Source organism: Aethalodelphis obliquidens, unplaced genomic scaffold (genome assembly GCF_003676395.1).
Source record: "Aethalodelphis obliquidens isolate GAN/ISIS:26980383/991018 unplaced genomic scaffold, ASM367639v1 scaffold8, whole genome shotgun sequence".
In the NCBI taxonomy this organism is placed as follows: domain Eukaryota; kingdom Metazoa; phylum Chordata; class Mammalia; order Artiodactyla; family Delphinidae; genus Aethalodelphis; species Aethalodelphis obliquidens.
The window spans coordinates 48,069,787-48,094,713 of record NW_020837952.1 but is presented as its reverse complement, the minus strand read 5'-3'; the positions used below and the strand labels follow the sequence as shown (position 1 = coordinate 48,094,713).

The 24,927-nt window shown below is 43.6% G+C and overlaps 1 protein-coding gene across 1 annotated transcript in view; it reads left to right on the top strand.

Annotated features, from left to right (window-relative positions):
• APPL2 (adaptor protein, phosphotyrosine interacting with PH domain and leucine zipper 2) overlaps positions 1-24,927 on the top strand; it is a 52,897-nt gene that overhangs the window by 9,156 nt on the left and 18,814 nt on the right. Inside the window, exons 3-9 of the mRNA XM_027107422.1 lie at positions 8,217-8,276; positions 8,824-8,895; positions 13,620-13,707; positions 17,249-17,290; positions 17,407-17,465; positions 18,575-18,721; positions 22,067-22,149. Coding sequence (XP_026963223.1) covers positions 8,217-8,276; positions 8,824-8,895; positions 13,620-13,707; positions 17,249-17,290; positions 17,407-17,465; positions 18,575-18,721; positions 22,067-22,149 — 551 coding nt within the window. The remainder of the gene's footprint in view (positions 1-8,216; positions 8,277-8,823; positions 8,896-13,619; positions 13,708-17,248; positions 17,291-17,406; positions 17,466-18,574; positions 18,722-22,066; positions 22,150-24,927) is intronic.

Sequence of the window (24,927 nt, the reverse complement as noted above, 5' to 3'; positions counted from 1 at the left end):
GGTCAGTGGCATTCAGGTCGGCTGGGTCAGGGTCAGTTGTTTTTCAGGTTTATTTGAACATGTTTTGTTTTGTTTCTTTTCAATTAAATTAAAAAGAAAACTTTCTAACTCCTCTTTGATCAGTTTGTTTATATGTATGAGGGTGGGAGGAAAGAGAAAGAAAGAAAGAAAAGAGTTACCAATGTTTTCATTCAACTTTTTTCCCCAAAGTTATGTTTACCTGGTTTTATTTAACATTCTTCCTTAAATATTTTACACCTAGTTGTGTTAAATTGCATTAATAGAGTTTTATAATTTCATTTTTAAAAACAGAGGCACTTAGTAAGATGTTGTTTTTCATTATTATATTTTTTAAACCAGATTTATGCTGCTGATAAATGATAAATGTTCATACAAGATACTTAAAATCAGGCCACATGGTAAGTTTCTGGATTCTGATATAGTGAATAGTATTTGGACCTTAGTTTTAGAAAGAGGAAGAGTAAAAAAAACTAGAGGAAAGTTCTGTGAACAAACAGTTTTGCTGATTTTGGCTGGTTTGGGGGAGATTTTAAATTTTGTTTGGCTTAAGCAGTAGAATGAAGCTATAGGCTATAAGCTGTTTTCAGCATTTTACAGCAGTCCCTGGTCACATCTGGTCTCCTAATTGTCAGATGTGCCTTTCCACATGGGGGAACTGAGTACTCCATCATGGGTCATCTGAAGGAAGGAAGCCGTACACACTTCTCATGCAGCAAGAGACGGGTTACTTAGAAAGCTCTGCTATCTTTCAAACTATTGACTAAATTTAAAACTTCTATAGTGTCTGAATAGATGCATGGGTATACTTATTCAGTAAAATCTGCTCAAATTTTGCATTTAATACATTTGGTATACTTGTTTTGATTCTGTATATCTACCGTGATTTTGTTTCTTTCCTAGAGAGGTTAAAATTTTTAAAAATCTTTTCGAAATGGATTTTTTAGGGTTTTACAATGAAATTTACTTACGTAAATTTCTTACTTCTCCTCTCAGACATTGTATTGAGAAAACGGGAAGGTCAAATGATGTTCCTAGCAGTATTAGTGAAACCTGGCATCTCCTGGAACCTGTCTTTCTCCTCCAAAAGATGACAAGCCTCTGTAGTTGGTGCCTTCAGTCTGGATGGAATTTTTTGTTTGTTTTGTTGATTTTTTTTTTTAAGTACATTTTGGATGGAATTTTTCGAAGTGAGAACCGTGGTTCAGGCTCTCTCACTTCCTTTCAGCAAAGCAGGCTTACACAAACACAGTCTCATCTGTGCAGCTGCTCTGAACCAGACCTTTGGGAGTGCAGAACTCCTGATCCTGAAATGTAAAAGCCCGCATTGGAGTTGGGAGTAGTATCTTTTCAAACTGGGGTGAGACCGTGGGAGGGGATAGGAGTAAAATACCTTGAAGGGAAGATATGCATACATTTGGTATTATAAAGAAGAAAATATTTTTCTTTAGAAGTGATAATATATATAGATATCAAGCTAAATAAGTTAATGTTCCTCTTGGGAAACAGAGTAGTGGGCATCCAGGAGTGTGAGCTTGTGATAGGGGAGAGAGAAGGATTTGGGAGGCAGACAGGATCAGAACTGTATATTTTAATAATAAAAATATTATTAGGCACATAAACATACCACACACTAGGCAAGGCACCACCTGTGTATAATCTCATTTAGCTTTCACGATAAAGGAGAGGTATTATTATGTAAGAGAGGTTATGTAACTCGCCTGTGGTCACACAGCTGATGAGTGGCAGGAACAGAATTTGAACTCAGGTCTTTGACTCCAAAACCTCCGCTGTCACTCTGAACCCCTTTGCTGTACTCTTTTGACATACTGGTCTCTAGAAATGGCAGCAGAGGCTAAGGAAGTGGGAGTCTTCAAAGGTTGTTCTTGTCACCATAGAACACCCACACTTATCAGCCTAACAGCTTTGTAGTGTGTTATGGGTGGGAGCCAGCTCCTTTTTGTATCCCAGAGTAACTTCCCTTGTTTAATTGGTTTTTTATCCATAATGGTTTCAATCAGTGCATTTTAACAGCTCTCAAAAACAGTCAAATTGAGGTTTCTGTGACAGGGACAGAGAAATATGTGTGTAGCTTAAGGCATTTGGGAGTAGAGAGCCCCTGAGTGGTTTCTGGAAGCACCTTCAGAGACCTGAGTTTTTGCACTTGATTTGCATGTGGGATCTACAGCCTTCCCTCATTCTGGCATTGAAGGCTTTCAGATTAGTATGGAAGATTATTCCGGGCCAGGCTCATTCATTAGGTATGAGGTTAAGTATGTGACCTTAGATGCATCAGATCTGAGTTCCAGTCTTGACTTGGCCACTTGCTATGTGACCTTGGGCAAGTCACATGATTGCCTGAGTTTCCTTGTTGGTTAAACAGAGGCCATAATAATACCCACCTCATAGGTTGTTATTAGAACTAATACCTGTAAAGTATAAGATCAGTCCCTGGCACGAAGTGCTCACTGTTAACATAACCACCTTCTAAGCCTTAGAATAATAGTAGTTATGATAGCACTGGACCCTGGGACTGCTACTTGGGTTAAATAGAAGCTTGGTCCTCTGATCTTGAACTTCCTGAAGGAGCAGTCTGTACATTCCTCACTTCCTCACTGCGTAGTTGATATTTGCTCCTCAGGCACCTCAGTCTGGGCTCGATCCCCCACTGGCAGCACAGGCTGCTTAATGCCTGGTTCATAGCCTCTCTCCACCCTCCATCCCAGGTAGCACCCGATGCTATTAACAATGACCCCCTCGAAACTGTCCTTCTTTGGTTCCTGTGACAGTGTCTGTCCCGAGTCTCTACCCACCCTTCTTGATTTTTCTCCTTTCCTGGCGCCCTTATGCTGCCTGCCCCTTAAGTGTTGGTGTTCTCCAAAATTCCACAGGAGTCCTTCTCTGGTTAGTCTCTACTCGTTTCCTGGGCAAGGTCACTTCTTCAGCAAAGCCTGGCCATTCAGAATCTATTTCTAGCCCTCGTCTCTAGGTCCTTATTCCAAACGACTTTTGCCTATTGCCTGTGGAGAGTGAGTTTTCAGCTCTTACCTGGGCTATTGCAGCACCGTCCTAAGCAGTCTTCCTGTCGTCAGGGGCCTGTTTTCCCCTTCAATCCATCCTTTACTCTCGAGCTACCACATGCAAACCTCCCTTCCCTCCCTGTCTTCACCTGCTTCTGTGGCTCCCTGTAACCACAGGCAGAGGTAAAAACTCCTCATCAAGGCATGCAAAGCTCTTCATGAGCTGGGTTTCATCCTACTCCTCTAGCTTCGTCTTTGGCTGTTCCAGAATGTGCCAGGCCCTCTGCACATCTCGAGACTTTGCTATGCCCTTCCTGCTTCCAGGACTCCACATGGACCCCTTGCCCTGGCAAATGGCCTTCCCAGCAAATGGCTTTTAAGACTGACCTCAGGTCCGAGGTGTCTGACACCTTTTCTTTCTTCCTTTTCTCCCGTCGGACGAAAGCACCCTTCACCCGTGTGCCCAGATGCCCTGTACTCTTGTTGGTCAGAGCACTGAGGGACAGTGGGGGATTTTCTTTCCTCCCTGTGCACTGTGAGCTCTAGAGCAGATTGTCTTTGTCTCCAATGGCCAGCACCTTCCGTGGCCCCGCTCAGTGTTTGATAAATAGGTGTTAAATGAAAGACTGCATCCGGGCCACCTCGACCAGACCGTCGGCACACCCACTCTGTGCGATTTATTGTCCCTCCCAGATCTGTGTCCCGTTGTCAGCACCTTAGCTCGGTGCACTGCCATCATGGGTCATCCAGTCTAGGGTCCATTCGTCTTGGACTCGCCCTCCTTCCTCATTCACTCTAGCCTGTTGTTTTTGCCTCAGCGATACCAGGCATATCTCTGCTACTTTCTGGCTCGGGCTCAGCCTTCTTTCTCTCTCACTCGACTTCAGGTGGTCTCCTGACCCTCATGTCATCCTCTTTTTCCACCACAGCCATTCATGATTTTTCTTCTGCTCACATCTGACCTTGTCATTCTCCTGCCAAAGTTCCTTGGGGCTTCCCTGGTGCTGGCAGAATAATGTCAGAGTCCTCAGCAAGCACCCCCACATGGCCTGCCCCAAACACAGCTCTCCAGCCTCTGTCCTTGCTACATTCCTCGCCACTCCCTCTGTGCGCAGCTCCCCCCCCCGGGGGGCTCCTGATCCAGTGCGACCCCCTGACCCCAGCTTTGGGGTAGTGCTGTGATGAATCAGACTCTCAGCCACTTGTCTTTAGGTAACATTTCTGGCCAGTTGTTTAGCCTAGATCAAAGCAGTGCCTACACTGCGACTTGGACTCTAGTGGATTTCCTCTGCCCCTGCTCCTGGCCTCTCCATTCCTGCCCAGAGGCCTTTGGGTAGTTTCAGGTGACAGTTGCAGTTAGCGAGCGCTCTGTGCCACCATAAGGTAAACATTCCTTTGCCCAGAGCTCAGTTTTCCTTCCGGGTTTGTTAACCACTGGTCTTTCTGCCTTGGCGCCAGCCTTGGGAAGTTCTGATGAACATAGGATATTCTGTCGGTAAACCCTTCGTCAGGTCATCTCTTAAGGCTTCCTATGAGGTACCCAATAGCATGGATAGTAACCAGAGAGCTTTTCCAGGGTGTCGGACTCTTACTCGCAGAACTCCATTTAGAATCTACATTTTACGGCACCACTTTTGCTGGACTACAGCTAGAAAAGTATGGGATTTATGCTGGTATCTGTAGCGCCTGTGAGGCCTGCTCACTGAGTACAGTACTATTAAATACAGTTTTGGATTTCAGATCAGAATAGTATGGTGTTAAGCACTTGGACTTTAGATTTTGAGTCTGACAGATCTGAGTTGAATCGTTGCCTTGCCAGTTACTAGTTGTGTAATTATAGAAAGGTATTATCCTTTCTGAACCTTTTTCTCCTCATTTGTAATATGAGGGTAAGAATATACCCTACCTCATAAGTGCCTTGTAAGAATTAAATGTAATAATATATAAAAAGTACTTAACAGCAATGTCAGGTCCTAAAAAAGACTCAGTAAATGTTAGCAGCTATCTTTATTATTGTTACTGCTAATATTTACTCTTCACGCAAGTTCCAGTTTTGCAAGTCTTATTGAAGAGATAATTAAGCAGGCTTACCTCACAGGGTGTGTATTAATTAGGTAAAGCATTTCATAAAACCTTTGTGTACAGTAGAATCTTACAGTGAGTAAGATTAAAGTTGGTCTAGTTTAAAAGACTTTTCATGTCATGTGCTCTGTATAGGAGAGGTTCATTTCTTTTCAGGGCAGATGACAGGCCATTTTGTACATGTATTGTTTGTACCCAGTGGAATCATGCTGGTAGAACAGAATCTTGCTGCCTGAAATCACACACATCTGAAGTACATAGCACTTTCAGAAAGTATTTCTAGGGGAGACCCAGCAGAGTCCACTGTACACAGGAATTTTGGGAGCAGTTGTCTGTTGTGTGCTGTGCCCCTTCTTCCTGGCCTCAGTGGAGTTGTGCGCATGGCACACGAGTGCCCCCCACTGACCTGGGCACAGTCGGATGCCAGCAGCTCCCTGGCAGGTGTGTCCACTACACGTGGGGTGCTTGCCAGTACCTTCTAAAGGAGAGAAGAATTCAAGTAGCCTGTGGCACTTGCTTGTTATGAAAGCACGGAGGGCGGTTATCGTATCTGTTGACCGGTCTCTAAAGGATACAGATATGGGGGAGTAATATTTTAGACTTAGCTAAAATAAAGAAAAGAATGGACTAGAAGAGTAGAAACTAGAAGAGTAGAAGAGTAGAATTCAATCCTTCTTGAATCTGAAGGATTATAGCTTCATGGAGAGCCTCCTGAGGGAGCTGTGGCAGAGGACAGCTCTTTTGAGACACTTACTGTCTAAAGCAGGATCAGTACTTTACAGCCCTTGGACTGGCCTCTTATTTTTGTAAATAAAGTTTTATTGGAACGAAGCCATACTCATCTGTTCATGAATTATTTATGGCTGCTCTTGTGTTGTGACAGAGACTGTATATCCCATAAGCCAAAAATAATTGCTATCTAGCCTTTTACAGGAGAAGTTTGTCAACTCTAGCCTAAGGCAATGGCCTTCTCAGGTCTTTTCTCTTAGCAGGACTTGGGATCTTAGAGAGTAGTGTTTAAGAGTGTGGATTTTAGACAGACATGAATTCACATCCCAGCCCTGCTACTAACTAGCTGTGTGACCTTGGGCAGGTGGCCAAACATCTGTGTGCCTCCATTTCTTCTGTAAAATTGAGTTACTAATTAGAACATGCCTGACAGGGTTGTCAGAATTAAATGACATAATGCCTGGATTGCAGTTAGTTGGTATCTGGCATGAATTAAGTGCTGTGTGAATGTTAGCTGCTGTTGTTAGGATGATTCTGTGGGTCTGCAAATCATAGTCTACATGGGGCTGCTTGGGGAGGCAGATGCCAAGGTAACTTGAACAAATCCATCTTAAACGCACTGCTGCGAACTCAGAGAAGAGGAGATGGGGATTTTCTGATACAGCAGGGTAGCAGCTCAGTGAATGGGCTAAGACCCTTGTTCCCATGCGCCCTGATCTTCAAAACAGCACTGCTAAAGATGGTCAACTGGCTGTTTCCTGGCTGACTGCTTTATGCCGGTCCACTCTATATTTTATTTCCCACCATTTGTGATGTTGCCTTACAGGGTTAGGAAGTATTTCTCCCCTCACACTATGATTCCAGATATTGTTTAAAAACTTGAAATTTATATGAATCTTCTAACCGTGTTTGTTCCTTCATTCATCAAACATTTGTGGAGTGCCTGCTCTGTGCTAGGTAATGGTTGCATGCTCTTGTCTAGATCCAGGACATAGTACTTCTGGATTTGTTTGTTTGCCCTCCTCTTGGCTTTGTGACTGCCAGCTCTGGTTAGTTTTCAAACTGGTGGCACCTCAGTAGGATGCCAAAGCCAGGAATTATCATTATGTTTGCCTGACTTTATTCTGGGGGAGAAGAGAGAGCACCACGTTTCAGGGTCTACTGATGGCTGTTTCTTGGGGCAGATGAAGGAAGTCAGGGAACAGGTTGACCAGTTATCTGCAAAGAAGGCCCAAAAAACATAGGATTAGGCTCTGATGGGTCTTGCAAAGGAGGCCCATGAAAAATAAAACAAGCTCCAGCAGAGTTCAGGCCTTACCCCTAAGGAACAGCAAACCCAGGGGAATTAGAAAGGAAGTGGAGGCCAAGGCTGGCCAGTGCCCTCCCCTTATCTGCTCCAGGTCAGACCCAGTAGCTCCCTCCCTCTCTTAGGAATACACCCTGAACTTAAAAAGAATCCTTAACTGAGCTTTAGAAACGTAAGACACGTTTTCTAGGCTGGATGTGTTGATGATGGGAGGATGGTGGTAGACAGCTGCTGTGTAGCCGGAGATCAGAGGGATAAATATGAGAAGAAGAAAGTGGACAGTATTGGTCAGTGAAAAACAGCACAAAAAGGGCCTTCCCAGGCATTGTAGCTGTGCTTCTGTGTTACCATCCATCATTACTGACCTAGTGCTATAAGTTTGGTAGAATCTGACTGGGTCATAATGTTGCTTAAATTCCCACTGCACTTAAAGTCTGCAACTGGGCCATGGAGCCCCGCATGCCCTTGCTCTGCCTATGTTGCCAGGCTTGTCTCATTTCCAAGCCTTGCACCCCATGTTCCAGCTATGCCCTGCTCTTCAGACAGGCAGGGTGCTTTTACTACATGCTTGTCCCTCCTTCTGGAAAGCTCATCCCCATGGCTAGCTCCTGGTCTTTCTCCAGGGGTCTGCTTAGAACATCTCTTCCATGGTCTTCTTGAGGACCATGCAGATCCTCCAGTCAGAGCCTCCTACTGCACGCAGTATTTCCTTTGTGGTTCTCATGCTTGTAACTATTTTTTAGTGTCTGCTTCCCCAGTAAACCCCATGAGGGCAGGGACCACGTCTTTGCTGGAGGTTTGGCACATGTTAGTTGTTCAGTACATTTGTTTACTGACTGAATGACCAGAAGGAACGTCAGTTTATAAATGATGGGGAGGAAAAAGCAAGCTTTAACCTTTTAATTTGTTTTGGTCTTGTTTTCCAAATAATTTCTGAACAAAATATTTTATTATTTTACAGATACATACATATTATGTTTAAGTGAGTCTCTGAGGTGGCATTTTTCAGTGACTGTGTATGCACTGGACAAATCTTACTTGTTTTTCTCTTCTCCCTACAGAATGAAATGTGCCTGGCTACTCAACAGCTTTCTAAGCAACTGCTGGCATATGAAAAACAGGTAACTTGATATATATGTGGCATATAATGCTGTGCTTAGGACTCAAGTAGAGTTCTTATAAAGGAATTCTCTAGAGGCAACCTTTAAAGACCTTCCTTCCTTCCTTTCTTTTTTTCCATAGGCAATTTCCATTTTTTCTTTTGTCTTGCCTTTTCCTATCCACTGATAAATTCTGATGATTATCCCAAAGTTTTATGATGTATTCTTATTAGCCTACAGAAGTAATCAACTGCCCTGAGGGTTCATATTTTCCGAGGGACTACAAGTGAATCAACACTAAGAATTCCAGGAAATAAACTGAAAGATACCGTTACATCTCAACAGAAGGGTGCTGACCGACAAAGGAATAGCCTGGGAAGGGCGGTTGACTGTGTGGCTGGGGCAGAACAAGGGGAGAGCTCTAGTTCTCCGCAGACGCTCTGACATGATGTGCTCTTGGGAGAAGAGAGGAAGTCGAGGTGGAGGGCAGGGTATTGTGGGGTAACGCTATGGTGCTGAATTCCCTAGCATTCAGTTAACACCTGCTGCTTTTCTTCTTTGGTGGTAGAATTTTGCTCTTGGCAAAGGCGATGAAGAAGTAATTTCTACACTCCACTACTTTTCCAAAGTGGTGGATGAGGTAAGATAGCCACATGGCAACATTTTATTTGATTCTATTTTGAACTTTCTTTCTTTCATCTTTATTTTGGCCCACTTTTTGTTTTTAGATATCTACTTAAATATCTGAGAAGGTATCTCAACCTTATCTTCCAAGGTTCATTTCATAAAAGAGGTTGTATGCTGTTCCATTTGTTTCTGGTTTGAGGGGAAAGGCTTTGGTATATATATGAACAATAGACTGAAAGAAAGACTTCTAAGAATTCAGTTTCCTAAGGAGGGAGAATTAGTTTCTCAGGGCTGCTGTAATAAAATTACAAGTAGGTGGCCTAAAACAATAGAAGTTTATTCTCTCACAGTTCTGGAGGCCTGAAGTATGAAATCAAGTTGTTGGCAGTGCCACTTTCTCTCCAAAGTATCTAGGGGAGAATCCTTCGTTGCTTCTTCCAACATCTGGTGACTCTGGGTGTTCCTTGGCTTGTGGCAGCATAACTCCAGTCTCTGCCCCTGACTTCACATGACCTTCTCTCCCCACGCCACCCTCGTGTTTTTTCTCTTCTGTCTGTCTTTTCTTCTTATAAGAGCTCTTGTCAGTGGATTTAGGGCCCACCAGGATAACCTAGGGTGGTCTTTTTTTGAGATCCTTTATTGAATCTGCAAAGACCCTTTTCCCAAATATTCACATGGTGTTTGGTATAAACATATCTTTGGGGGGAGTGCGATTGAACCCACTAAAGAGAGATTTCTTACAACTGTTTTTGTAGCTGTATTGTATAATACATTTGGAATATTTGTGAAAAGCAGGTATTGTTATAGAAAAAGTACATAAATCGTAATTGTAAAAAACGTGAACTCAGATGCTACAGGTGTTGGGCAGAACCCTCTGCCAAATTAGGTAGGTATGAACTGTTTCACCTTCCAAGGAGTGTGTAGTACCTACAGTAGAATATCACCATAGAGAATAAGCAAAACAGGCAATGTACAGGTGCCATTTCACTGTGCAATCATTGATATGAACGTAACGCTATCTTCAGTTCATAAAATGAGAAACTAACGTTCATATGAAATTGTACCAGATGCCTGTTCATTCATTCAACAGATCAGTTCACCGAGGCATTATTCATTCAACAAACATTTACTGACCACCTGCTATCTAGCAGATGCAATTCTAGGCACCGGGGATATAGATACAAACTGTCCACTTCCTTGTGAACTTTGTCCTCTGTCCCACTGCTGTGGCTCTTTGAAGTGTGTGATAATATGGATGCATATCTATTCCAGAAGAGGAGGAGGATGAATGGAGAATGGAATTAGAGAGGAGCAGAAAGTAAATTTTTTTGAAGGTGGGGAGAAGAATTTTTCTTAATTAACAGTGAATGAATAACCCAGGGGGAGAAGCAGTAGTCTACACCCACTGAAGTTATGTGTTTTCTTGACTAGAGGAGATTTGCTCAGGAGATGTGATTAGTTGTCAAAACCCTAAACCAGGATTTCTACTTTAAGATATTTACTCAGAGCTGTATTTTCATGGGTGGGAATGATGATTCTTTTTTTTGAATTAATTTTTTATTGAAATATAGTTGATTTACAATGTTAGTTTCTGGTGTACAGCAAAGTGATTCAGATATATGTATCTTTTTTTCATATTCTTTTCTGTTATAGTTTAGTACACGATATTGAATATAGTTCCCTGTGCTATACAGTAGGACCATGTTGTTTATCTACTTTATATATAGTAGGCTGTATCTGCTAATCCCAAACTCCTAATTTATTCCTCCCCTCTTCCCCTTTGGAAACTATAAGTTTGCTTTCTATGTCTGTGAGTCTGTTTCTGTTTTGTTAATAAGTTCATTTGTATCATGTTTTAGATTCCATGTATAAGTAATATCATATGATATTTGTCTCTCTCTCTGACTTAACTTCACTTAATATGATAATCTCCAGGTCCATCCATGTTGCTGCAGATGGCATTATTTCATTCTTTTTTATGGCTGAGTAGTAGTCCATTTTGTGTGTGTGTGTGTGTGTGTGTGTGTGTGTGTGTATACACACCACATCTTTATCCATTCATCTGTCAATGGACACTTAGGTTGCTTCCGTGTCTTGGCCATGTAAATGGTGCTGCTGTGAACATTGGGGTGCATGTATCTTTTCGAATTAGAGTGTTCTGTGGATATATGCCCAGGATTGGGATTGCTAGGTCATATGGTAACTCTGTTTTTAAGTTTTTTAAGGAACCTCCATACTGATTTCTTTAGTGGCTGCACCAATTTACGTTCCCACCAATAGTGTAGGAGGGTTCCCTTTTCTCCACACCCTCTCCAGCATTTAGTGTTTGTAGACTTTTTAATGATGGCCATTCTGACCGGCGTGAGGTGGTACCTCATTGTAGTTGTGATTTGCATTTCTCTAACAATTAGCGATGTCGAGCATCTTTTCATTTGCCTATTAGCTAATGACAGTTCCTTTAGTGGGGGGTGAATCATTCCAGAAGGATGGAAGCCTAGAATTGTGATTTAAAGGCAGTGTCATGGCCTCCTGGAAGCTTAACACTCTGAGTTTTTAAACAAGCCTCTTGCTGTCAAGACCTAAGCCAGTGAAAGCAGTTAACTCAGGTGGGAAGAGTGGAGTAGCTTTTGAGGTGGTTTTCTCAAAAGGTGGGCCTGCATCAGGTTGAAAATTTTTCAAGAGAAGTAACTTGACTCAGAAATTGAAAAATCCAACTAAAAGTAGAGATTTGTGTTGCTTATATTTAATAGAATGCATTAGATTCAGGTATTCGATGTCCTAGGCATACAGAGATTTTTTATCCTTGGTGGTTGTACCAAAAGCAAGGTTTCTAGATTACTTCCTTTTAGTGCATCTGAGACAGGAAATCTTTGACATTATGGATTTCATTGCCCACTATGTGTCAGGCCCTCTGCTCTGAGTGTTTCCTATTCATGTTTTGTTTTATCGTCAAAAGAGCCATGCAAGGAAGATGCTGTTATGCCCATTTTCCGTGTGACGATACTGAAGTGCCAAGAGGTGGTCTGTGCTCTTCGCACTCTCCTCAGCAAAGGTGCTGTGTTTGGAAGTGATCATCCCTTACCTCTCAAAGCCCCAAGGCAAGAAGTTGGTGACACAGACCACTTGATCCTTAAGAAGCAGTAGTAGAGTAGCTAGGAAGTTTGCCATTCTTGAAGTGCATAACCACTGGAAAGAAAACCATTAACCTCTCTGAGTTTTGTTTTTTTTCATCCGTAAATGGCAGTAGCAGGACAGCCCACAAAATTAGGCTGCTGTAAAGGTTAAATTAAATAATTATATCAGAGCATTCGGCGCAGAGCCAATTCATCTAATTAACTGTTAGTAAAAAGAAAAAACAAAAAACAGTACATTTCTTATTGAAGCTATTCAGGAAAAGTAGTTAACACATTATATCCTAATGCATGTTTTGGCATGGCTGTCTTCATGTGTTCCCCTCAGAAAAAGCTGCCATTCTTTGGCTTGATTGAAAGATAGGGAGAGCATTGACTTCTTGGCCTGTCACTCCCTGGCCCGACAGATGGTTGACCTGAAGCCAGTCTTTAAGCTTGTCAGAGCAGCCTCTGCAAGCACAACCCTGAAGGACCAGATCTGTTGCGGGGAGATCCGTGTGCAGAAGGGGGATTCGGACACGTGACTGCTATCGCTGCCGAAAGAAAACTTTGCCAGATGTTTACTCCACAAGATGACTGCTGGGTGACCTCCCCTTATATACCCAGCAGGAATCCCAGAGCACCCTCACAATATCCGGAAGTCTGGGCCTTGCACTATGTTCATTACTGACTACCACGTGTTTAAAGTTGTGGCAGCTTTGTGAGCAGGAAAGACACACTCTCTTTCCAACAGTGTGTTGGAAAGAGCATAGATTTTGGATCCCAGTAGCCCAGGATTAAAATCCCAGGTGTGTCACTTAGTTGCTCGCTGGATTTGGAGATTTATTTGCCCTCCTGTAAAAATGAGGATAATAAATAACACCCATCTAACAGAGTAGGTGGGAACTGAGTGGTATAAAGCATGCAAAGGTGGCACCCAGAAAGAGCTCAAAAGTGGTAGTGCTGATGGCGATCATTTTTATTTCTCCTAGACGATTTACAAAGACAGGATTTAGTTAAGGCCTTGAGGTAGAAAGAATCAAGGGCTGTTAAAATTATCTAGTGAGGAGGAGCACATTTGAATACAGCTTTCTTGTGCTGAGAAAGGTCAGATGTCTGAAATCTGGCTGAGTTATTTCTGCGGGGAACATTCTTTCTCCACGGCAATTCCCGGGCCCCCAGTGTCTGTAGTTGCAGGGTTAGTAGGTTCCCAGCAGGCCTGTCTTTCAGGGGTGACTTCAGCCCCCTCTTAGAGTGGGAGCACACAGAGGCCCGGCAAAGTGCTGACCTGTGCTGCCAGCACATCAGAGCTTTCTCCCTCTCTAGGTGGGTGTGGCTCACATCAAGAGCACAGGGCCACATCTTGCACAGTTAACAAACAATAACTGTGGGCTCGGAGACTCTTAGCAAACTTAACTGATGCCCCGGTCAGCTGGAAACTTGCATTTAGTTTTTAATACCTCTTAGCTTATGTCATTTACTGCTTTATGAAGGGTATGTATTTGCTAAGGAAGTGTAACTGAGCTCTTTAACCACATGGATGTGTTCAGTGTGATCCCTCAGTGAAATAAGACAGTGTCAGTAATAGTGGGTATAATTTTCTTCAGTAGATTTCTCTTTCTTTCAGCTTAATGTTCTCCATACAGAGCTGGCTAAACAGTTGGCAGACACAATGGTTCTACCTATTATACAGTTTCGAGAAAAGGATCTTACAGGTAAAGTAACTGAGTTCAGTGCCATATACTTTAAGAATATTAATTCATTTAATAGTAATTTTTACTGCAATTATTTGTTTAACTGTGTGGATCATTGAGAAATGCCCTCTTTTTCAGCTTTTATTAAATCTTCACTATGTTCTTGGCTCACCTAAAGGAAGTCACAGGCCAATAAGAAAACAGACTTGGAAGCAGACAATTGTAATATTATGTGATGAGGGCAGCAGGACAGAGATGTACAAGGAATAGAAATGGCACACAGTAAGGCGTGATTACCCTTTGAGGATGAGGTGCCAGGGAAGGCTTCCCAGAGAAGAAGATCTCTGAGCTGGGTTTTGATAAATAAATGTTTACCAAGTAGACAAAGACGGCAGGCTTATATTACAGGTTAGGGGACATTTGTAAAGGCATGCTGTTCTTGAGGAGCCATGAACACTTTGGAATGTAAAGTGGGAGGCTTGGAGAAGAAAGGACAGAGTGGGGACCATGCTTTATCTCTGCGAGACTCTGGGGGTACAGCTGTGAACAAGGTAGATAGGGTCCCTGTTCTGATGGAGCTCCATTTTAGTGAGTGGGAGTATCTGTGACTAGTTCAGAGAGCCTAGTTGATCTTCTGGATTAATTTTGATTCTTCAACTAAAATAAAACTTTAGAATAATTTTATATCATTTGAAATCAAGGTAGTCAAAAACTAAATATAAAGAATAAATAAGGGCTTCCCTGGTGGCGCAGTGGTTGAGAGTCCGCCTGCCGATGCAGGGGACACGGGTTCGTGCCCTGGTCCGGGAAGATCCCACATGCCGCGGGGCGGCTGGGCCCGTGAGCCATGGCCGCTGAGCCTGCGCGTCCGGAGCCTGTGCTCCGCAGCGGGAGAGGCCACGACAGTGAGAGGCCCGCGTACCGCAAAAAAATAAATAAATAAATAATCTTGAAAAAACTTAGTTGATATTACAAAAGGGAATGCAGATTTTCTAGTCCTTTAGTCCTTTCTTATGTCATTGAAAATATTCATTGCATAGAGAATAAAGAATTGTATTTTCTAGAACACTGATTATAAAACATTGCAGACCAAAAAAGTCTAAACCTGAGTGCTGAAATATCTGTTGTTCAGTATAGTACTTCCTGTTTAAAAACAGGAAGTTTAAAACTTTCTTTTTAGGCAGAAAAGATGCAGTAAATGGAAGGCCAAAGCTTAAATATGAAGCTTTTTTTCCCCTCACTTTGAGATCCCCTGTGATCATGTCATCTGCAGCCTACGGGGGAAATAGCAGAACTGGCATAAACTCTACCCAAGGGCAGAGTGATAGCACTAACACTTGATAAATAAAAAATAATAAATAATATGTAAGCTTGTATAAAAGAAACCTTGATTGAGCAGGGCTTTTAGTGTTTTTTAGTGTTGCTCATCTGTAATCGCATGTAAAACCCAAACTTAAATGAGGTCATGTGCTGATTATCCAGTAGTAACTGAAAGCCTCATTGAGTGCATTTTTAAAAAAAGATTTTCTCTAAATGAAAACATTAGAAATGTGTGGGGATATCATTTAAAAAACAAACTCCAAGTCTTTTAGAAACAAAATAATTACCCCCTAAGACTTGTATTGTCAGATTGATGTCTTTCAGGTTTGTTTATAGGAACCTAGGATTGAGAATGCCCAGTAGTGTTGATGATGTGGCCTTTGTTCGTCCAAAAGGGCTCAACTTGTGGATTAGTAGTATCAGTAATATTTACCCAGGATGATGATTTTTTTTTGTAAGAAAATAAAACTGTCTAGTAGTAGTAAAAGGAGAAGCTCTTAGTATCTATGAAAAAAGTTAATCAAGGTATACTTTTCTGCTGACACCAAGACAGAAATTTTAAGTATCTGGCTTGGGTCATACCTGAGTCAGAATCAGAACCAAATTAGAATCTGGCATCCCCTCTGCTTAGTGGTGTTTTTTTTTGTTTGTTTTGCTTTTGTTTTTGTTTTTTAACATCTTTATTGGAGTATAATTACTTTACAATGGTGTGTTAGTTTCTGCTTTATAACAAAGTGAATCAGCTGTATATATACATATATCCCCATATCTCCTCCCTCTTGCATCTCCCTCCCTCCCACCCTCCCTATCCCACCCCTCTAGATGGTCACAAAGCACCAAACTGATCTCCCTGTGTTATGCAGCTGCTTCCCACTAGCTATCGATTTTACATTTGGTAGTGTATGTATGTCAGTGCTACTCTCTTACTTCATCCCAGCTTACCCTTCCCCCTCCCCGTGTCCTCAAGTCCATTCTCTATGTCTGCATCTTTATTCCTGGCCTGCCCCTAGGTTCATCAGAACCATTTTTTTTTTTAAGATTCCATATATATGTGTTAGCATACAGTATTTGTTTTTCTCTTTCTGACTTAACTTCACTCTGTATGACAGACTCACTACAAATAACTCAATTTCGTTTCTTTTTATGGCTGAGTAATATTCCATTGTATTTATGTGCCACATCTTCTTTATCCATTCATCTGTCAATGGACACTTAGGTTGCTTCCATGTCCTGGCTATTGTAAATAGAGCTGCAGTGAACATGTGGTACATGACTCTTTTTGGGTTTTTTTTGGTTTTTGGGGGGGTTTTTTTGCTGTATGTGGGCCTCTCACCACTGTGGCCCCTCCCGCTGCAGAGCACAGGCTCAGCGGCCATGGCTCACGGGCCCAGCCGCTCTACAGCATGTGGGATCCTCCCGGACCGGGGCACAAACCCACGTCCCCCGCATCGGCAGGCGGACTCCCAACCATTGCGCCACCAGGGAAGCCCCAAGACTCTTTTTGAATTATGGTTTTCTCGGGCTATATGCCCAGTAGTGGGAGTGGTATTTTACTTTACATTTTGTTGCCATTTTCATTTACCCACCAATATAAGTACATAATCTGAATGAAGAGAATACAAGAGTTATTTAGGAAGCTATTTAAAATTGATGAGGAAGAAACTCTAAAACTGCTCCATCAGGAAGTAGAAGATGAGAAAGAAATGAAAAATTAAAGAAGAGAAAGGCAGAAAGCAGCCCCCTATCAGAAAGAGTAAGAAAAATGTGAAGAGAAATTTAAAAGCTGGAGGCAGTTTTGAAACAGATCGAAAAACAATGTAGAAGATGTGAAAATGCTTTGCTCTGTTTGACAAAGTAAAAATGGATTGTTTTAGAATCGTAGAAAGTGTCACTTCCTTTTAAATATCTCTGTGTTTTTAAATTTTTAACCTTGGACAGTCGTTGTTCTCACTGACTTTTTGTTTTTTTGGTCTTAGACTTTGTTAAGCCGTCTTTGTGCATGATGGGTGTAGCACCCACATGGAGTAATATTTATTGGTGTTGGCTTGTTGCAAGTACAGTATACTAGATTGCTTCAGATTTCTTTCATTAAAACAAGCATCCCCAGGCACCGGGACCCGAGGGTGCTGGCGGAGGTTCCCCCTTCCACGCACATACCTTTATTTTCTTGGGAAAGCACAGAGCTCCAGGTTAGCATGTTTTATTTTTCTTTGCTTTAAGATGTTTCTTTTCTCTTGTTCAGAAGTAAGCACTTTAAAGGATCTTTTTGGACTCGCCAGCAATGGTAAGCATCTTCTCTGTTCTTGGTATGTGAGTTTAGTATGTCTGTGGGAGGAGATGCTGAATGAATGTTCTTGCCTTTCAGCCCATCTAGGTGCTAAAATATCTCTTTATTTTTAGAGCATGACCTCTCCATGGCAAAATATAGCAGGCTTCCTAAAAAAAAGGAGAATGAAAAGGTACGAATACCTACCTTCCATTTTTCACTTCATTTACTTAAGCTCCTTTTATGTTTCCCTATTGTGAATTTGCGGCATTGAGGGTGTCCTGATGAATTCTTTTTTTTCTCCTGTACATGGATTTAAAAAAATAATATATTTATTTATTTATTTTTGGTTGCGTTGGGTCTTCGTTGCTGCGCATGGGCTTTCTCTAGTTGCGGCCAGCAGGGGCTACTCTTGGTTGTGGTGCATGGGCTTCTCATTGTGGTGGCTTCTCTTTTTGTGGAGTATGGGCTTTAGGCATACAGGCTTCAGTAATTGCAGCATGCAGGCTCAGTAGTTGTGGCTTGCGGTCTCTGGGGCACAGGCTCAGTAGTTGTGGCACACGGGCTTAGTTGCTCCGTGGCATGTGGGATCTTCCCGGACCAGGGATCGAATCTGTGTCCCCTGCATTGGCAGGCAGATTCTTAACCACTCTGCCACCAGGGAAGTCCCTGGATTTTTAAAATATTTATTCCAAATCTCGTAAGTAGACTTCTTCTCTGTTCTAGCTTTTTTCAAACTGGTTTATTAAATGTCAACTTGGAACCATTGTAAAATGATAATCACATAATGATTCTAACTTAAGCTTGATAGCTCATATGGTTATCTAACTCACATATACTTGGGCACTTGAACTCCTTGCCCTGAATGTTGACTCTGATTTTTTAACTCATGCTCTCTAGCTTTTTAGCTGCTGTAGATAATATCGAATATTTCAGGCATATAGCTTTTACTTCCGTTCCATGATTTCCTGGGAGTACAGTCTTATGAGTGAACCAAAATATTTATGGCTTCGAATGCACGCTGCCATACTGTTTTCCTAAAGGATTGTAGCTCTTTGTAGTGCTACCAGCAGAAAGTATTGTCTTCACCCCAGTGCAGCCTCACAAACGCTGAGATGCCATTAATTTGGTATTTTTAATTTGGAATTTTTAAAAACTTGAGGTGGAATCTCATCTGTGTTTTATTTGTCACAAAAATTGTTCTAATGAATAAACAAACATGTTTTGAAGTTGCATGCTCTTACAGAATTGCCACTTGCTTTGGACAACTTGATGTTTGTTTTCCTTTCCCCTTTTAACCAGGTGAAGACTGAAATTGTAAAGGAGGTGGCAGCTGCCCGGCGGAAACAGCATCTTTCATCCCTTCAGTACTACTGTGCTCTCAACGCGCTGCAGTACAGAAAGCGAGTGGCCATGATGGAGCCCATGCTAGGCTTTGCCCACGGACAGGTAGGGTGATCCCTTTCCCTGAGGCGTCAGACCTAAGCCAGCTGTGGAGAACAGCATGGCATTCTGCTGACGTAGCCCTTAGGAGATACTGAGGCATCAGCAGAGAAAGAAACAGGTGCACAGCCTCCCTAGAAATTTCTGAGATTCAGCACTTGGAGAGCTTCCAGAGGGGCTGGGTCATCATTAGTTGGACTTACTAGGCTATACGTGCAGGAAATGATGGCTTTGATCTCAAGACTCCTATGGGGAGGAGCTGGCATGACCCTTTGTGTCAGATTCAGATGAAAGCCAGGCCTGGTCCAGTTTCCTGAGAAGCAGCTGACTCCCAGGTTGGTGGAGCTAGGCCTACAACCCAGGACTCCACACGATCCTTTGCTGCTCGGTGTGGTAAGGGTCACCCTCAGCTGGGCTGTTCTTTAAAGATACGTTGCTGAGGTTATTGCTGGCACCTGGGCATTTGGGGCGTGGGGAAATGTTGCCATTGCCTGATGAAGTCTCCGTAGAATATTTATCTGGCTGCTTCCTCCCATTTCGTGGGCTACTGAACGTTTGTTTGCAGGGAGGCTCCAGTTTTGGGATGGGCCCTTGACCGTGCGGCACTAGCCCTCACCCTCCATCCCTGCCCTGCTCTAGCCCCACTTAGGTTGACTCCAAAACCTCACTTGGGCATGTGAGAAACACAGCTGGGAACCTTCTCTCAGTTGACAATCTAGGAACAGAAAGGAATGTGAGGAAGCAAAATGTTGAGAAGAAAAAAAGCAACTTAAAAGAACCCACATGTGAGCATCTATTTTTTTAAATACATTTTAAAAATACATATATTACAAAAGAATACAGTATCAGTTTCATTCAGGGAAAAGGAGAACAAGAGAGGATCTTTAAACATCTAAGCTCAGCTGTCTGTCTTCTTCATATGGTTATTTTATTGTTGAGTGATAGGGACACTAAGGTCAGCTTGATGTCTTTAGAGGTAGTATTTAACTAGAGCAATAAAATCTTTCTGTGTCAGCTGAGTAAAGCTGGATTAAACCAAAAACTAGCACTGTGCAGCTGTGGGCTTCAGTCCTCAGCAAATCCTTGGGAGCTTCCCCCGCTTCCTCATAATGGGCACTGTGTCCACACGTGTATACTCGCTCACTCTCTGTCACCCTCCCCTCTCCTGTTGCACCTGTGCCCCTGCCGATGTCCTTGCTTTGTTAGAGAATGCCAGTACTCCTTTGCTCTCTCTGATTAATACCTCCTTTCATATCTGTCCTCCCTGATTGACATTTCTTGCCTTTGAAGCAGTAATTCCTGCTCAGTTGGAGACCCTGGGTCAGGGAGGGACCTGGACTCAGCATCTCAGAAGGATGAACTGCTCCAGGCCTGATGGATCAGTGCTTGGGGAGCTTGGTTGTTTAGAGGAGGGTCTTCACAAGTCCTAAAGGATGGGTTTGATACTGGCTGGTTTCACTCGCTTCCATGGCCAAGGACTCCACCACTTCTCCCAGCCTGGACACAGTGGGGAGGACAAGACATTGGGTGCATTAGCACCAGTGTAGCCCCCGTGCCTAGGAAGTCAGAACAGAGCACACCGTCATTGTTGGGTGGTGGCAGCAGCATTTTTGAGGACCGAGGATGGCATGTTTCATTTTTCATATGAAAAGCATGCAGATTTCAAGACAGAAGACCAAATAACAATCTCACCCTGCAGACTTTTTAATCCTGATGAAAACTATAGTTCCTTCCTAAAGACCAGGTTGTTGTCTGACACCATGAATCTTTGGGATGATTCTAAAGCATTTGCTGTCCTACTGCCTCATCAGCCGTCTTTAACCGATGCCCATTGAGCATCTACTTTGTCAGTTGATGGTCATATGACCATAGTACTTCCTGCTGTTCACAAAGGGCCATGAACTTAGGTCTTTGGATGATGTTGCACTGAACGAGACTTCTCAGCACCACCCACCTTAGTGGAGATGGTTTGACTCCATTTCTTCCTTCCGTGGCCCTCATTAAAGAGGTTTCCATTTAGACCATGATTCATTCCTCAGGCCTTCATACAAACTGAGGTTTTGTTATCTGTGTACAGGTTCATGAGAACACAAAAATGAACCCTAGTGTCATATTTACAGGGTAAGTACTACATAATGTGGCTGTAGAAGCCAGTGTCGTGTCCCTTCCTTCATCCGTTCATTCATCAGGTTTGTTTTAGGGATTGCATGAGCCCCTGCCCTAGGCATTTACAGAGTAGTAGAGGAGCTAAGACATGGACTCAGAGTATAAATTCCAAGGAGTTCAGGGAGGGGAAGGAGAGAAAAAGCCACCTTGATGTTGTGCACTTAGAAATGTAGAATGCTTGTTTAACAGACCTTGATATTCAACATTTCAGGGACTCAGGATGGCATTTACAGTGTTGATCTCTGTATGGTTCAAAGATCATGGGGCCAGAACATCTCCCTGCAGGTATACCTTGCATTAGGATAATCATGATCATCGTGTTTCTGTACTGTGAAAACTGAGTACCTTGGTGTACGTACTTCCCCAGGGTGTCTGGGGAGCCAGCTGTAAGGAGTCAGACTGTGCTGATGACACCTACTAGCCTTCTAGAGGTGAGAGGTCGATCTCCATGCCCACCACCCAGGGCCAGGGCTGCTTCCAGATCAGAATGCTGGGGAGCAGCAGGGGCCTTGTCCCCCGTGTCCAGCACCTGTGCAGTCCTGCTGTGTCCTTCTCATACACAGTCACTTTGAAGTTGATGTCTGGGTTGGAAGAGCCTTTTAAGGATCTTCTGCCCGGTCTTCCCTCTGCAAGATCGCAGCCAAACCACCATCCACACAGCCTGTGTTCAGAGCCGCACGTGGCTCGATGAGCAGGGGCAGTCAGTGGTGGCCTTCACTTCACTGAGAGCCGCACGCTGCTTGTCTGCTCCTTGCTGGTGCTGTGCACGTCATTGGTCACCAGTTTAGCCCCTGGAGATGCAAAGGTGAACAAGACCTAATCCTTGCCCTCAAGAAACCGTTTACTGTCTAGAATTCACACAGGAAAAAGGCTGCTGATGATAATATCAAAATAATTATCAGTAGTAATTATGGATGAGGTGGTATGTACCAAGCACTTATATTATCCCTGGTCTTTACTGCCTTGCAGCAAGTTAGGAGGCTTCACCGTCCTCCCTCTACAGATACACCAGGGGCTTTGGGAGTCAATCTCAGCCAGTGAGGTGGGGCTCAGCAGAGAGGCAGCAAGTGCGTGAGGAGGGGCCAGCCAGTGTCTGCTGCCCCTGTGCTCTTAGTCTCACATGTCATGAATTCATCGGTCACCTTTCTTAGACAATTTTCAGAATATCATAATTATATCTTTCAGATTAACTTTTTTAAGAAGGGAGCAGAGATGTTTTCCCAGAGTATGGACAGCTTCTTAGCCTCCGTTGCAGACATGGTTCAAAGGTAATGCTGCGCTCCGGTTTGCATCTCGTGTGCCTTTTGCCTCTCCTGCTGAATCAGTCTCTCTGGGAGGTGGGGGGAGGGCCCCAGAGAGCCCCCTGCCCCCTCCACTCCACGAGCGCTCAGAACAGCGCCCTCCTCTTAGCTGCTGCTCTTGGTGTGGTTGAAAAGTCATGATTTCTGCAGTTCTTGACCCGTGTGGAGCCAGAGTCCTATCTACTACATTAAAAGACTAAATAAAAGATTATAATGTCCGCAGGAGTACTTTCCCATTAAGTCCAAGTTCCTATTCTTAGGATCTCCTTTTGTTAATATTCACATTTCACATGCTATAAGCCTATGAGTCCAGTTTAGAAGAGATGCTTGCTTTTTTCTTTGAGAGCTAATAGGGTTAGCGGCCAGAAGTGCTGCAACTTTTCAGGAAACTTAACATCACATTGATTTATAATAGATAAATAAGGCCTTAAGCCTTTTTTTGAATTAATTTAACAAACTGCAGTTCAGCCTTGCAAATATTTATTTTTAACAAATACAGTGTCATCTCTGCAGACTGTCCTGCCCACGTTTAATTAAGGCTGGGGCTGCCCTGAGTCTTCTTGCTTCCTGTCATCAGCGTCTGCGGTAGTGAGCTCGCAGGAGGCGCCCAGGCGCTGCCAGCACCAGGCTTATTTCATTGACAGCGCAGACGTGTGGTTCCTTGAGTACTCCTCATGGTTCCTGGAATACAGAAATAACGTCTCTGTATATACGTGTGTAGTTGATAGGTAAATACAAAACAAGTATAAGATAGGGTTTTGTGTGGAAAAATGAAGAGAAGGTTGTTCGTTTTCTTGAGGATGTTGCATTTCAAAATACCTTAAGGAGGCCAAACAGTAAATTTATTTAGACAGACGTTTCCGTAAAATGCTGAAGATAGAGAATGAATCCCAAGGAAGACCAGTGCTGAGCATCATACAGGCACGAGGGGAGAGTTGTGGTTTAGGAAAGCATATATTCCTTCCTGAAAGTCCCTGAGCTGTTTTCTTCCTGATCGTTGGATGCAGGTTAGATTTATAATTATGCTAGAAGGCAATTTGTGAAATCCGAGCTCCGTTTCCTGCCTTTTAATTTGATTGTTAGCCCCTGGAGGGTTAGGAGAAAGTGAGAGAAGGGAGCCTATTAAATTGTCATTTAAAAACCCTCTCTCCCTTGTCTCTCACTGTCTTTCTCTTACCTTCCTTAACTCTCAGAATCCCATGGTTTTTGTTTCTGAGAGAACTACCTGTGCTTCAAATTTTTTTCATGTACTAGATTTTTTTATTAACCGGTGGCAGGACATTCATGCCCATTTCCGAGATGCTGCAGTGTGTATCTTTCCACACATCCTGCAGCCTGTGTCCTCTCTCCTTGTCAGTGTCTCTCTGATCCGTTACTAGGCCACCAAAGTGCAGCACCAGCTGTTCCCACAGTTTTGTGACTGGCGTTGAAAGCCCCGGCCACACAGCCTGCTCCCGAGGGCTGGGTCTAGTTCTGTGAGTCGTGCTTCTGCCTCCTGACCAGGCACATCTTGTTACAGGGGCAGCAGGCAGAGCTCCCAGTGGAACCTGGGAGCACAGGAACCTCCTGGTTCAAACGGCTGAAGCATTCAGCTAAGAATTCTAGTTTTCTTATCCCTTACGTTGTATCCTGGTGAGTAGATAAATACTGCTGCGCCTGTGCCACTAGGTGGGGTCTTGCTGTCACATTGCTGGGCATCAGCAGCCAGCCAGCCCGAGTGGCCAAGGAACAACGTCTAGTGGTGGCTCTGGGCTCCGCAGTCCTTCCCCGGGAGGTGGATGCCTGGTCTCACTGCGTCATGGTGTGAGAGGATTCAGAACCCAGCCTAAACCCAGATGGGTGGCATTTCACACCACCCCACAGTTCCAGGGGCTTTCCTTTCAGTCCCTACTTCACAGTGATACACTTCAGGCTTTTTTCTTGGCTCCTTCACACACACACACACACACACACACACACACACACACACACACACGCTTTTTTTTAAAATTAAATGAAACATGATTTAAAATAAAAATCTTCGAAGGGAACAGTTGAAGGGAGTCACTTTTCTACCCTGTTCTTTGAGTTCTGGGAGGCTTGGATTAGCTCAGAGTTTTTTGTTTTTTTGTTTTGTTTTTTTTTTTGCGGTACGTGGGCCTCTCCCTGCTGTGGCCTCTCCCGTTGCGGAGCACAGGCTCCGGACGCCCAGGTTCGGCGGCCATGGCTCACGGGCCCAGCCGCTTCACGGCATGTGGGATCTTCCCGGACCAGGGCACGAACCCGCGTCCCCTGCATCGGCAGGCGGACTCTCAACCACTGCGCCACCAGGGAAGCCCTAGCTCAGTTTTTGAGCCTCCCTGTATGGATCGGGGAGCAGAGGGGGTACAGTTACTAAAAACTCCCTGGAGTTGTGTGCATGGTGTCACGTTGGTTCACATGAGGGCTTTTCTGGGGGAGACAGTCCTTACCTTTCATCAGATCTTCAAAGAGGCTTCTCACAAAAGCTGAAGGACCTAAGCGGTTCTGTATACTTCTGGCTCCCTCCGTCCACTTCTGTACAGCTTAACTTCTTTTTTCTCATTCCATTCTCAGCCTTGGCAATGACAACCCTGTTAAACTAATGAAGTTTGTTGGTGGAGCCCCAGATCGTTCCATTCAAACATCAAAATAGCCAAAATTAACTTGGACTGACGGCTTGCCTTAGGGTCGCATTAAACAGGATACAGGTGGTATACACTGTGAACCTCTAAGAGGAGCATCTGG